This window comes from Glycine soja, chromosome 11 (genome assembly GCF_004193775.1).
Source record: "Glycine soja cultivar W05 chromosome 11, ASM419377v2, whole genome shotgun sequence".
NCBI classification, from domain to species: domain Eukaryota; kingdom Viridiplantae; phylum Streptophyta; class Magnoliopsida; order Fabales; family Fabaceae; genus Glycine; species Glycine soja.
The window spans coordinates 47,702,972-47,716,478 of NC_041012.1; the positions used below are offsets into that span (position 1 = coordinate 47,702,972).

General features: G+C 32.1%; 2 protein-coding genes across 3 annotated transcripts; one reads left to right on the forward strand and one right to left on the reverse strand.

The window, feature by feature from the left end:
• Positions 1–440: 440 nt before the first annotated feature.
• Positions 441–5,847, reverse strand: LOC114376688 (G-type lectin S-receptor-like serine/threonine-protein kinase At4g03230). Of its 2 annotated transcripts, none has more exons than XM_028334923.1 (8): positions 4,380–5,847; positions 2,581–3,045; positions 2,194–2,310; positions 1,916–2,118; positions 1,614–1,824; positions 1,264–1,501; positions 1,014–1,164; positions 441–922 (listed from the first exon to the last, which is right to left on the reverse strand). In XM_028334923.1, exons 1-8 carry the CDS (start codon positions 5,686–5,688, stop codon positions 620–622), a joined length of 2,997 nt encoding a protein of 998 aa, XP_028190724.1. In that variant the 5' UTR covers positions 5,689–5,847; the 3' UTR covers positions 441–619. The 2 variants fall into 2 exon arrangements, with proteins under 2 accessions (XP_028190724.1, XP_028190723.1); XM_028334922.1 differs by having other exon boundaries at positions 2,194–2,313; positions 4,380–5,846.
• Positions 5,848–12,577: 6,730 nt separating this feature from the next.
• On the forward strand, positions 12,578–13,507 carry LOC114375576 (calcium-binding protein PBP1-like). The gene has a single exon (XM_028333401.1). The coding sequence runs from the start codon at positions 12,861–12,863 to the stop codon at positions 13,227–13,229; it is 369 nt and encodes a 122-aa protein (XP_028189202.1). The 5' UTR covers positions 12,578–12,860; the 3' UTR covers positions 13,230–13,507.

The window sequence follows — 13,507 nt, forward strand, 5'->3', positions numbered from 1 at the left end:
ATTAATATATTACAAATATTGATTCATTAAATTACCTAATAATGATTTCAAAGAGGTACAAATTATTTTATTAATTTTTTTTATAAAACAAATAACTTGCTCATTTAGGAGACATTTATTTTATGAAATCTTATTAAATTTCTAAAATTGTAAAAATAAAAATAAGTATTCCAATATTTATTAAAAGATAATCAAAAAATATTCAAACAACTCATTCTCAACGAATCTATATTATACATGTTTATTCTATTCAATACATTAATAACTATTCAACTCAATATTATATATTATATAATATCACATCACTTTATAACACTAAAAACTAAAATAACTATTCAACTCAATATTATATATTATATAATATTACATCACTTTATAACATTAAAAACTAAAATAAAATCATGATTTAACCATGTTGAATCTAATCAATTAAAAATAACTTAAACATGAATATTTACACAGTAAAATAAAATGATACTCTTCTTTATGCTAAGACCAAATCATGTACTCTTTGTTAAAAAGGAAATGAATTATAAGATAACAACAATCCTTAAAAATAATACATGTCTCTAAATTTTTCTTATTTTATTTATATTCTAACTATAGGATCCATCATGGACTATCGACCTTCTTGATAACTACTCTCAAATTGCAGACTTATTTCTGGTTTGCTAGAAGAGGAAGCTGAACTAGAAAAATGCTTGTTCACAAAAAAGGTTGGTTGCGTGGGAATTGGCATGGTTGCTGTCTCTATGTCAAGCATGTACAAAACATTTGACATAGTGGGTCGATCACCTGGTTCATCTTGTATACATAATAGCCCAATAACTGCACATTTAATGAATTGATTTTCGTTGCATGTTTCACCAAGGGATTGATCCATTAAATCCAGTAGCTTCTTCTCTGTCCATAACTTCCATGCCTGATACAAAATGTCCAGAGAAATTATTGGTAAGTCAACATATATATCGCAAAAGCATGCATAATCCAAAAGTGCAACACAAGAAACATACATGACCCAAAAGGCTAGAAATTTGTTTGGACTGATAGAACCCGGTGTTCTTTTTTCCACTAAGAATCTCTAGTAGGACTACTCCAAAGCTGAAAACATCCGACTTGATTGAAAAAAATCCATCCAAGGCATACTCTGGAGCCATATATCCACTGCAAAAATAAAAATAAAAAATTTAGTTATATGTATGTGTAAAACATCAAATTCGATAAATTAACAAAGACACGTCACAAGTACTTTGGTGAACTTACTAGGTTCCAACTATTCTCTCTGTACTTGCTTCAGTTTCTTTTCCCCCAAATATTTTGGCAAGGCCAAAGTCTGATATCTTTGGATTCATATCCTCATCTAGAAGAATGTTGCTGGTTTTGAGGTCTCTATGAATCACTCTCAATCTCGAGTCTTGGTGAAGATAGAGAAGGCCACGTGCAATGCCTAGAATTATCTCAAACCGCATTGGCCAATCCAGGAGTAAAGTTCGTGTCCGGTCTTTCAAGATATACATTTCACATTTGAAAGAATAATAAGGTTATTAAATTTATGATTGAAATAATTAAGGTGCACTTTAGAGAAGTTATGTGATGTAACATGTGATACTCACCAAATATAAATGAGTCCAAGCTCTTGTTTGGCATGTATTCATAAAGTAAGATTTTTTCATCTCCTTTTATGCAATAGCCCCTGAGTCTAACAAGGTTCCGATGTTGAAGTTTTGCTATCAAAATAACCTCATTCTTGAATTCCTGTAAGCCTTGAGTGGAAACACTTGAAAGCCTTTTTACTGCTATATCTTGACCTCCAGGAAACGTTCCCTGCATAAAAAAATTTCCATATATCATGAGAAATTCTTGCAAGGACTCATTGTTAGGTGGGTAATAAAGTTAAATGAACTAAACCAATCACCTTATACACAGGCCCATAACCTCCTCTTCCAAGTTTGTTAGAATCTGAAAAATTAGCTGTAGCTGCTAGAATGCTTGCAAAGGTATAACAGGGTACTTCAATGCCTTCAATGTCTTTTTCTGCTAAACTTCCTAAGCCAATCAAACCTTTCACATGTCTTTCACTCTCATATAAGCTCTCCTGAATCCGAGCATTTGCCTGACCTGAACTCCATAACAAGATTACATGTGTGAAGATAAAAGATTTTGAATTCAACATGCAAAACTAAAAATTATTACCAAGCTCATGAGCTTTTTTCTTTCTCCGCACTATGGCAAATGCTATTGTGCATGCCAGAATAGCCATGCCACTAAGAATTACTATAAGAATCAATTCCAGCTGGTTGGTTGAATGCTCTTCTGTCCAAGGAAGGAAATAAAATGCAAAAAGTGAGAGGGAAAATACCTTGAATTGACTCAACAGTTTATTTAACATTCTAGTCACGACGTTACTTTGGTAAATCCAGAACCAGTACTAAACCCAGCTACACATGGAACAGTAAGAAAACTGTAAATATACCGAAGAAAATCTCTTGAAAGATTGTTCTTAATTGGAATTTGGAATTTGTTCAACAATGCTTGGCAGAAGAAGGAAACCAAGGTGCATGGCTATAATAAAATGCTAACCTAAGGTGCAACTCATGATTGTGTTATTCCACTTATAGTTTGAGTCACAACGGCACCTGCTTCCTCCTTCCCTTGTTTCTCTGCATGTCGAATGGGGCCAATTGTGGCAATCTATTAGCTCAGTACAGGGCGGTTCTGGTGCTGGTAGCCAAGTAATTTTAATCTTTCCATCATCATCAGCTTCAGAACACTGATCAGTTACATTAAATGGAAAATTAGGCGTGATATTTTGATTGCTGGAATTACAGGGATATGAACCATTTGGCTGAATGTAAAACATTCTGGTATCTTCATCGATCCAAATAACTTGGTGTGATGTTCCTCCCAGTATCTTGAAGGTAACTTGGCCTGTCGATTTATTACAATTGAAGTTGTTGTACATGGGGTCTCCACAGTTTGGCCCAGTGCTTAGCGGATAAGGAATCACGTATATGCCGCATGGTTCACAAGATTTTGCATAAGGTACTGCACAAGAACATGCTTATTCAGGGATAAATCATGTGGCAATCATGCATGTTTACAACTGCTTTATCTTTCAACTTTCAAGTTAGCAAATCCTTAATCTCGTTCACACACACAAAGAAACAAAGTACATCCAGGCAAGGACGGATCCAAAAATCGACTAAAGGGGCTAAAAATAATTAAATAAACTAAAATTTTATCAATAAAAAATACTTAAATTAAGCATATGGCATGCTCAATTTAAGACACTAATACAAAATAATAAATAACAAATAACATGTATCAATGAAATTAACCGATATAAATTACCTAAAAAGATAGCAGGAGAACAAAAAGTCTGATACAATAAAAGTAAAGAATTACCAAAATATTATTTTACTATATTGACATCAGTTTAATTTGCAAAAAAGAGAATGAAATTTCACCTTTCAATTTGTGTATTCTTAGAATACAAAAAATAATTTTATTTGTTTAATGGAAAGGGAGTTAAGAATATCTGCAGTTTTAAAAAATAGTATTTTTTTGCATTACATGAATATTGTAAACTTAAACAAAATTTAAAAAAAATGATTAAAAATATAAAAATATAACTAAAATTTCATCATTATTATTTAATATTGAAATTATGTGGTAAAAAGAAATTAAATTTTAAAATTCTCACTTTTGAAAATAAATAATTAAATTTAATTATAAAGGTTGATTATAGACTATTTCTACATCCATTGAAAACTGAAAAAAAAGTTGATCCTATAATAAAAATAAAACTTAAAAATAAAACATTAAAATGATGGTGAGAATCTTATAAATTGTATGCATTATATGCAATTTATGTTTTCTTTTAAATTCTAAATCCGTTTGAAAAAATAGTGTGAAATGAAGGAGTATTATTTAAAAAAATATATATTAATCATAGAAATTAGAATCGCCACAACAAGTACTCAAGGATTAATTACCCAATTCATAATTTACAAAAGACATTGCTGCATAAAAATACAGCGCCCCCACACCACAATACCTTCATCTACCAGTCAAGCTTTACACATATAGTAAGCCCACCTTCACAAGAGACTAAGTACATATAAAATCTGTGCAGGAATAAAAATATGCATCGAAGAGAAAATAAAATAACGAAGGATTACTAATGAATTTATTAGAAGTTGAGCAAGAAGATTGCTGCATCCATCTCTGCATCCCGCACACCACAAATGATTTTTTTTGGTTCACCAAATTAGGAATTCTCAATTTTACTCCCACTAATGATTTTAGTTTCTATTAAGTACTCTTTAAATTAAGTGTATTAACATGAAACACATAAAGAGATGAGAAGGAGGGCGTACCTATATCTGATCTCTTAACCAGGATAGACAGAATAGGACCAGGAACGAACTCCTCTAGAAAATCACTATTGTACCTCTCTGGAAGAGTAGATAAATCTCGTCTCCAGATCTTGCATGTCGAGGAGTGATCTCGATCATATGACGTACTATTACTATATGAATATGCCTGGCACTGAGACTCAGAACACTTGGTATTATTGTTAAGGCATAATGATTGACATTCTGCTTCTGTTCCGTCAAAGGATTCTTGGTCTGGGAGATCACCAACTTTTATGTTGGTTAAGTTCAGGAACATCACGTCCTTCTTGTCGATACACGATGATGTTGATTTTCTAACACATCCTTTGTCTTGGATTTCTCCGGCAGGCCGGCGACGGAATCCTGGTAAACATCTGCAAGGCTCCAGATTCAGATTCAAATTATTTTTGTTACAGAAGCCGAAGCTCCCGCAACAGTTATATATGTCGCACTTGTCAGCAGGCCTTGACCAGCGTTTATCCCATTGCCGGTCATCCTCATCCCACTTGAGAAATTGTATCTCCCCGCTATAATTCATTAATAGCATTGATTTCCCGTATCTGTAAGGTCTCTCTGGATATAAAGTTATTCCTGATAATTTGTACGGTACTTTACCCGAAGTGGCGTTTTCCAACAACCTAGCAATTCTATAATCAATTGCATCAAGTGTCCAGTAACGCTTTAAGTGCTTTTCCACTACGAACTTTTGACCATGAATCAGCTTAAAGGAGAAGTTCCCAGGCAAGGGGTCAGTGGCGTCTTTCCAAGAAATCAACGATAAATTTGCATCCATTTTCATGCCAGGTAGAAACGTGTCTGTTGGGTTTTGGAAGCTCTGCCACAGGTAACTCGTAATTCCCAAGTTATCGTCCATTAGTACTAGGTTCCCTGAATCTAGGAGCTTCACTGTTGTGTTTTTGGACGAGGAGGCTTCAAGTTTAGAGGACCAATATCTTTTTGATGAAGCACCTTCTACCACCATATTTCCATCCTCTGCAATTCGAAAAACTCTACTGGAATCTTCAACAGGCTTGTCTCTATTGGCAACCCATACCGCTTTTTGTGTTTCCTTCTCCAACTCGCGATACCATATCCCCAAGTAGTATTTTTTTTCTCCACTTAAAGAAAAGAAGCCCAGCTCAAATGTGCGGCTAGATGAAACAAGGTTCCCAGTCCTGTTCTGAGTTATCTCCTGGCCAGCGATCAAAGTATCTCCAGCGAAACAGAGTTGGAACCATAGCGCCAAAGAAACAAGAAAGGAAAAGAACAACAGAAGCTCACCAGTTCTCATGACTAATGCAAATTAAAGCTTCTTGATAGCTCTGATCCTTCCTCTCAAACATTTGAAATCAAATGCTATCGAATCAAACTTGCTAGTATTCGAACCACGCGCTTATTAGGTGCCATTAATTGTTGACCACCTATACGATAGATAGACTTTATAATAGTCGTAATTTAACTGGGATAGTGATGATACAGAATTTTCAACCATAAAAAAAGTAGACTAAAGTTAAAATAACACGAAAAACTTTTATGATGTGGTTATTAGTGATATCGACTTTTTCCACTATAATCATTTATGTTGGATCTCGTTAATAATGGAAATCTGCTATGATTGATACATGCATGCATATTTATGTGGTACTAATGGGAGCCACAATGACATATATGTCTAAGTCATCGTCAAGACTCAAGGTCTACGCCATTTGTCGGTACTCTCCCAGTCCTTATACCTTGATCACTTTCACTCTGGCCTGCCTCTGTCAGCGTAAGGCGTTTCTTCTGGGGCTTGGAATATTATTAAACTTTGTGGGGTTAATCGACTTGGTTGTAGCAGCCTATATTGAATTGAATAGAATAGTTATTAGTAGTATTTTAGTATTCGACTTTAATAAAATAAATGTTTATTTATATATAATTAAATGTTTTAAAGAAATTGTAGAAATAACTAATTATGACATGTTTTTGAGTTGTTTTTACCTTATTTTAATAAGGTGTATTAGATAGTTTAGTAAAACAATTATAAATTATATAAAAAAGTTTAATGATTTTTTTATCAATGTTAATTTATTAAAATGATAATTTTATTAGTGAAGGATATCAAACTCTTGATCTTTATATTCTTTTTTAATGATTCAGTTGATCTTATATCTTTTAAATTATGGTTAGTTGAATCTTTTTTAATGATTCAGTTGATCTTATATCTTTTAAATTATGGTTAGTTGAATGACAGCATAAAATTATTTTTATATAAATATATATTATATAATTTTTTTTAATAAATCTAAAATAATATATCACATTTTTATTCAATTAATTATAATATTATCATTTATCATTCAATTTATTCACAATATTACATAACAAAAATATCTATAATAAGACAGGCATGAAAATATTTTTTAAACACAACCCACCCATCCTGGTTGGATCATATTTGGATAAACCTACGTGTGAGGGGCCTTTACACCTTTTGGTGTCTCTGAATCAGCCTACTAGCTGTCATCTTGTTTCTTTTGGCCAATGTTATTTCCTGGAAAAACATCTTTTACATTTTTTCTATTACTATATTTTTAGTCAGTTGTACACATTGGTGAAGAAAAGGTTGAAAAACAATAATAACGAAAAAGAACATTCGTGGGCATTTTGCCCTCAAACTCTTTGCATGGATCCAACCAGGTCCTATTACGTTATTACATGTGTATAGGTTGGGTACTTGGATTCATGGAGCAAAGTTCGCTAATTCTTGTTTCCATTGAAATATGATAAGAGAAAGAGGGTGTGAAATTATCATGGGTATAAAAATTTGAATCATCTGTTTAGAATGTGAATTGATCAATGACCCGTCTAAACAGTCCAATTAATTAATATTAGACCAAATTAAAACTTTCATCTCCTCCAAGTTGGAGACAGTGTATCGTTGCATGAGCTTTTCCTCCCTCTTGTTCTAGGATGCTCGAGGTTTGTTACTTCATGTGGATGTGTGGGTGATCAACAAATTAAATGACGCATGATAAAATATGTCTTATACGAATCATTAAACTGTCTATACCGGTAGGAGGGATCGTATTCTTTGTCAAATAGTAGTACTTGATACCAGAAACATTATATACGAAGTTGATCATTGGTATTTCAGCTATGAAGTTGATCACTCTCACACTTGGTGTGCATCCTCATTTTTCAGATCCTCATGAAGTCTTGTTTTTTGTCATGATTTTTGTTTTTTCTCCTTAATGTGTGTTTGGGGGTAGCATCTAGAATGCACGTATCGGTCAATTTTCACGTCCAAATTTATAATAATGTGTTTAGGAGGTATTACTTAAAGTTCTATTTTTGGTGAAAATAATTCGTTATCAGATTTTATTTATCTTTTAAATAATAATAAAATTATTATTATTTAAGTGATTGAGTCTTTGTTTTTTTTTTCATTAATTTTTTTTTATTATTAGAAATTGAGTTCAAGTAATAGAGATTAACAATAATTGATGTCGTAACGCATATATTCTTTGACTAACTGAATTGGATTCCTTTTATCTCAATTAACGATGTTGATGGCTTCTACAAAATGATTTCGTATATAGTTTAAGTGAACCAAATAATTTCTTTCAATTTCTGTTCAGGGATGCATTTTTATACAAACTTCATCAGTTCATGATTCAGCTGTAATTTCCATTACTACTATATGAGCAACATTATCGCCTATGGCGTCCCATTTAAATAGTTTAAGTAATGTTCTCTGCAGAACCGAGAATAGGTGAAATATTTAACGAGTTTAACAGGTTCATCAACCGTTTAAAATTGAATCAAATTCTTTTAATTTAATGATCAATTAGTTCAATCTGTTAAGCATCTTAAGTCAATCCAATTTTGAGTAGCTTTAACTACCCAAAAGAAGGTATAGTTTTTAGCATAAGCAGCTGTGTTTTCAGTTTCATTTGAACTAAGTGAATAGCTTTAGGCTTGTTTTTATCTCTTGCACAAATTCCTTTCCTTGTACTTCACGGAGGACTTGTAAGGACACACGTTTGATATTTGTTATCAAAATAATTTGCCTTCTATGAGAATACATAGTTGTAAAAAATGTTCAACCCAAATGAGAGATGCTATTCTCACCCCTAAAGTTGTCATTTACATCCCCCACAGGCGCTTTAAATTTCATTTACAAAAAATGTCCTTCCCACAAAATCATGTTTATGTTTCCATTGTGCCTGATTCTATTATGAAATATTTCGAAAACCCTTCTTACACAACAGAACATGTTCCTATTTTGTTCAATTTTTACAAAAAAATTGTAATTAATTGTATATATAAGTTACATTTTTTAACAGTAATGGAATTAATTGATATAAATTACCTTTTACTATTTAAATGTAAATAAATGATGATACAAGTCATCCTTTTTAGTTATAACCAAATTGATCATAATTAACTCATTTACTATTAGTTAAGGTAATTCATTCCTATAATAATTAATTCAATTAATTTTATAAATGATAACTTCTATCTAATTAATTCAATTTTAATTAAAACAAATAATATATATGATACTGACTACTGTTAATATTTCAACTATGTTGACACCTTTAATACGAACCCGCAAAAAAATCGATTACAAAATATCATTAAACCAGAAGAAGAGAATAATAAAAGTCATGGGGGATAAGAACTTGAACCATGCAAAACAGAACCATCTGAATTTATAATTTGTGAGATAGTATCTATTCCTATTATAGTTAGTAACTTTATAGTATAAACTGAGGGTCTGAGTTCTACCAACAGATATCAGTATGAACAGGGACTCTACAGACAAGAAGATCCACACAAGTATTTTCTTCTCGATAGATGTATCCTACTACGAAAGACATTTATTTAGTTAATTCTATACAATTACACCAATCCGTTATCACATGGCTACCTAAGGGAGGCAGGTATTTTATTCAACACTAGTACTTAGAAAAGAAAAAAAATGCCCGCATAGATGATCGATGAAAGGATATCCGCCAAATATATTGTCAATTAACCGTCACTTGTTAGAGGATTTTTTTATACATAAAAAATTAAGAAAAAAACAAAGGAACTTAGATAAAAGGATGAAATTGACAAAATATATCGCATGAATTTGACATCTCCAGTTTTTCAATCAAATCAAGTATTCAACTTTTGCTATAATACATGAAACATGTTCCAAATTATTGTTATAGCACTGCACTAGCTCTGATTTGATGCAGAACAGCGGACAGAAATATTCTCTTAATGGCTTCTTCCTGATTGTGCTCTGAAAATTTTGAAAGATTTCTGGTAAAATGGTCAGTCATTCAATTAAGAGATATTAATGCCATGGAATCTAGCTAGCACTGCTAAATGCCCAAACCCTCAGTTTCAAGCAATTCCATTTGACATGGTTTAATCTTGTGTTAGATTAGATTTCTTTAATTTTAAAAGTATGAAGATTTAATTTGAAAAGTTAAAATCACGTGAACTAAAATTACCCATTTCAAAGTATAAAATTCTTTACACTCACATTCAATATATCAAAATTAAAATTTATATACTACTTTATAAGTCATTAAAATTAATCTTATTTTATGACTAAATTTTTAAAATAAAATAATAAGTTTATATGGAAACCTCGTTATTTTATTAAAGGTATCCTTTCGTCATCATTGAAATCTTAGATTGAAAGCATGGGCAATTAGTCATGGCGATGCCATATACATACCTTTTAAAATAGCTTAAGTCTAACTAAAAACAAAACTTTAGATTCGAATTCTAGTGATGATGTTTTATTAGTAAGTCGGTCATGTGTGAATATGATTATTAGTTTTTGCTATGACCGGTGGTATAACTTACACAACTTTCCTAAACTTTTAATGAAAGATAAAATGTAACAAGCAACTAGCAAGACATGTAATCCGTGTTACTTTAATTGTACATTGCCTATGGCTGGTGTGAGCTTGGGCAAAGCAAAGGAGAGGCAACTGTATACAGGTGAAATTCATATTAATGCTCACATGAATTAGATGAGAGAGGCATAGATTTCTACACCCATAGCGTTGTCACAGTAATCACATGAAATTGATGCCTCAACCATGTCTAATACCTATATAATGTATTGTTGAATGTTGACAACAATAAAAGTTCTAAGCCCACAGTTTGACCTGACAAAAATAGTGTTCTGACTAGGGTTGGTCAATCATGAAGCATCCAACCCCATACGGGGTAAACAAATAGGATTATATACTGTCAAGACACCTTCAGACTAGTTTCATCCTGAAGCTGACAATCATATAAAGTATCATGTTCATGCTTGATCTTCTGTATTCAGTCTCGTTAGCCAGTTGCTATGAACTTTCAACTTTAAACCGACTTTGCATATTCCTCTTTTTTTAAAAAGAAAATAAATTGTAGATATATAAGATGCTTTTTTTTTAATTTTTTGAGTTGCGACGTTCTAGGATTAAAAATAATTACTTAAAAAACCTCTTATTTTTTGTTAAAAGTTAATCTAAACACACTATATATGTTGTCGTCATGGAGAGAGTTTCTCTCAAGTTTTGAGATCTTAAAAAAGAAACTCCTCTCAAATTCCCGTGCACCGTCACTTCTCCAACTTGAAAATCACAATTGACAAAAAAAATATTAAAGTCAAATATGTTATTATTATTCCTTTAAAATAAAAAATAATAAGAAATTACAAAATGGAAAAAAGATCATTGACAAATGCATGACTTTCTAATCAACTTTTTTCTTAAATGCATGATTATTTGAAAGAAGCTTAGCGACAAATGCTTCTTAATTTTAAGTATGTTATCAAGTTATAACTTCTAAAAATAAGTATCATTTACTGAACTTATTCTAAAAAAACCAAGCAAATGTACATTAAGAAATCTTTATAGAGGGTTTACTAATATATACTCACTTCTTTTCTAAGATATAACTTGCTAAAATATTGTTTGTAAAAAATTATGCGAGTATACTTAAATAAATCCCGTGCCCATATATGTGCAAACTCTATAGTTAACTTTAGTTTTAGACTACTTAATTATGGTTTATTTGTTTATTGGCGAATAAATTATTTGAATATTTTTATAATGTTGCAATATCATATATATCAAATATAAATGTGAGCTCAGCGGTGGTCCTAAAGCACACTATACATTTCCATTTTGATATTCTCATACCCAACTCAATTGGATGCATGTCTATTTGGTAAAGTCCATTGTTATAAGTATGTTGATTGGGCTATACCTGGCCGGTACACCTGAGATCGCATTCATATTGGTTTATGTGGCTCAGAAATCTTTCAATTAATTATTTGACCATTATCAAGGAGAAAGAAGAGGGACATGAGATAACTCAGAATACTATGTTTGTTCTTTCAAAAGCTGTTTCCAATATATAAAAGAGAGAATCCACCGAACCAAGTATTGCATGATAAATTCCTTCGGCTGCCCTGGGTTTCTTGTGAATTGTGCAATTAGAAAGTTTTTGTATATTTGACCCGATCTTTTGGTCTTCCTTTGACATTCATCTCCTTGGTCTCATTTGCAGAAAGTCAACCATGATAAAAAATGGTAACAAAAAAGCAGTCATAAAACATAATTTCTCAGCTTAGACTACGATTTGGCACCAAGAGATGGAAAATAAGAAACTGGAAAAATGTTAGAGAATCAAAATTTTCAATTTGAGAATTTTTAAGTAAATTGATTTGTGATATTTTATTAGTTTTTTAATAGATGGGCAAATCTTAACCGTTAACACTTTTATTAACAACTATTAGTTATTATTTTTTTTCCAATCCAAAAACCACCACTTAATCTAATTAAATTTGTCAAAATCCTAACATTTTTGCTAGCCGTACACTCTTAATAATATATTTTTTAAAATTAATCTTTATTATAACGTTTAAAGGGATTTTTGTTAATAACATTATTTCCTTCCAAAAAACTTCCCAACACCTATCGTATATTTACTTATTTTATTTATAAAATAAAAAATAAATATTAAAAAATTTATAATAATCTACATGATACTTAGCCAATAGATTCCCTCGGTCTAGCATATAGAATGTCTACAATTTTTTAATTGGCTTACATTGTCTCTTGAATAAGTTGTGGAGGAAAGTTCTAATGGTGGCTGCATTGAATACACATTAGAGGCAGCGTGTAAGCAGTGTGTTGGGGGGAACCTAGTCAAATCCGATTAGATAGACGAAAAAACCCCTGACAAACTTCTTGGAAGCGGGGAAGCAATTGCGGTTTATTCTGGAGAACCAAAGCCATTTAGCTAATAATTCTCTGTTTCTTAACTGTCATCCGATGAGGTTTCATCAAGTTTCTCTCATCTCTTTCCTTGAATCCACTTAACATATGCATCTATATAAACACTCCATTGTAGTAACCTTTCCCCACCTCAAAACAAAATATATTCACATTCTAAAAACTACATTTTTTTTATTAAGGGATGGCTGGGATTGGCAAGGGTAGTGTTGAATTTGAGGATTTGTTACCGGTGATCGCCGGTAAACTGGGTGGTGAGGGTTTGATAAAGGAGCTTTGTAAGGGTTTTCGGTTATTAATGGATAAGGAGAAAGGGGTGATAACGTTGGAGAGTTTGAGAAGAAACTCTGCTATGATGGGTTTGCAGGATTTGAAGGAGGAGGAGCTTGCGAGCATGATGAGGGAAGGGGATCTCGACAGTGATGGGGTCCTCTCTGAAATGGAGTTCTGCGTTTTGATGTTCAGATTGAGCCCTCAGTTGATGAAGGACTCGTGGTTTTGGCTCCAACAGGCTCTGCATCAGGAACTCAACAACAACGTCACCAAATCTTAGCGCAAAATCATACCATGATCTTTCTCTTCTACCCATCAACTCAACCTTATAGTTCTGTTTGAAATACTCTCGTTTTTGCTGTCGGATTGGGATTTCTTGTTTCAAATTTTCAGTTGCTTCAAATATAACTCATCCTTCTGCCACTGCTCTATTGGATATTGGAGAAACACATGTATTACATTACACCGTTCGTACAAACTCACACAAAAGATGAAAACATAACAAATGAATTGTATGGCTACATTATATAGGTTAAATTTAAAATATCATTCAACAAA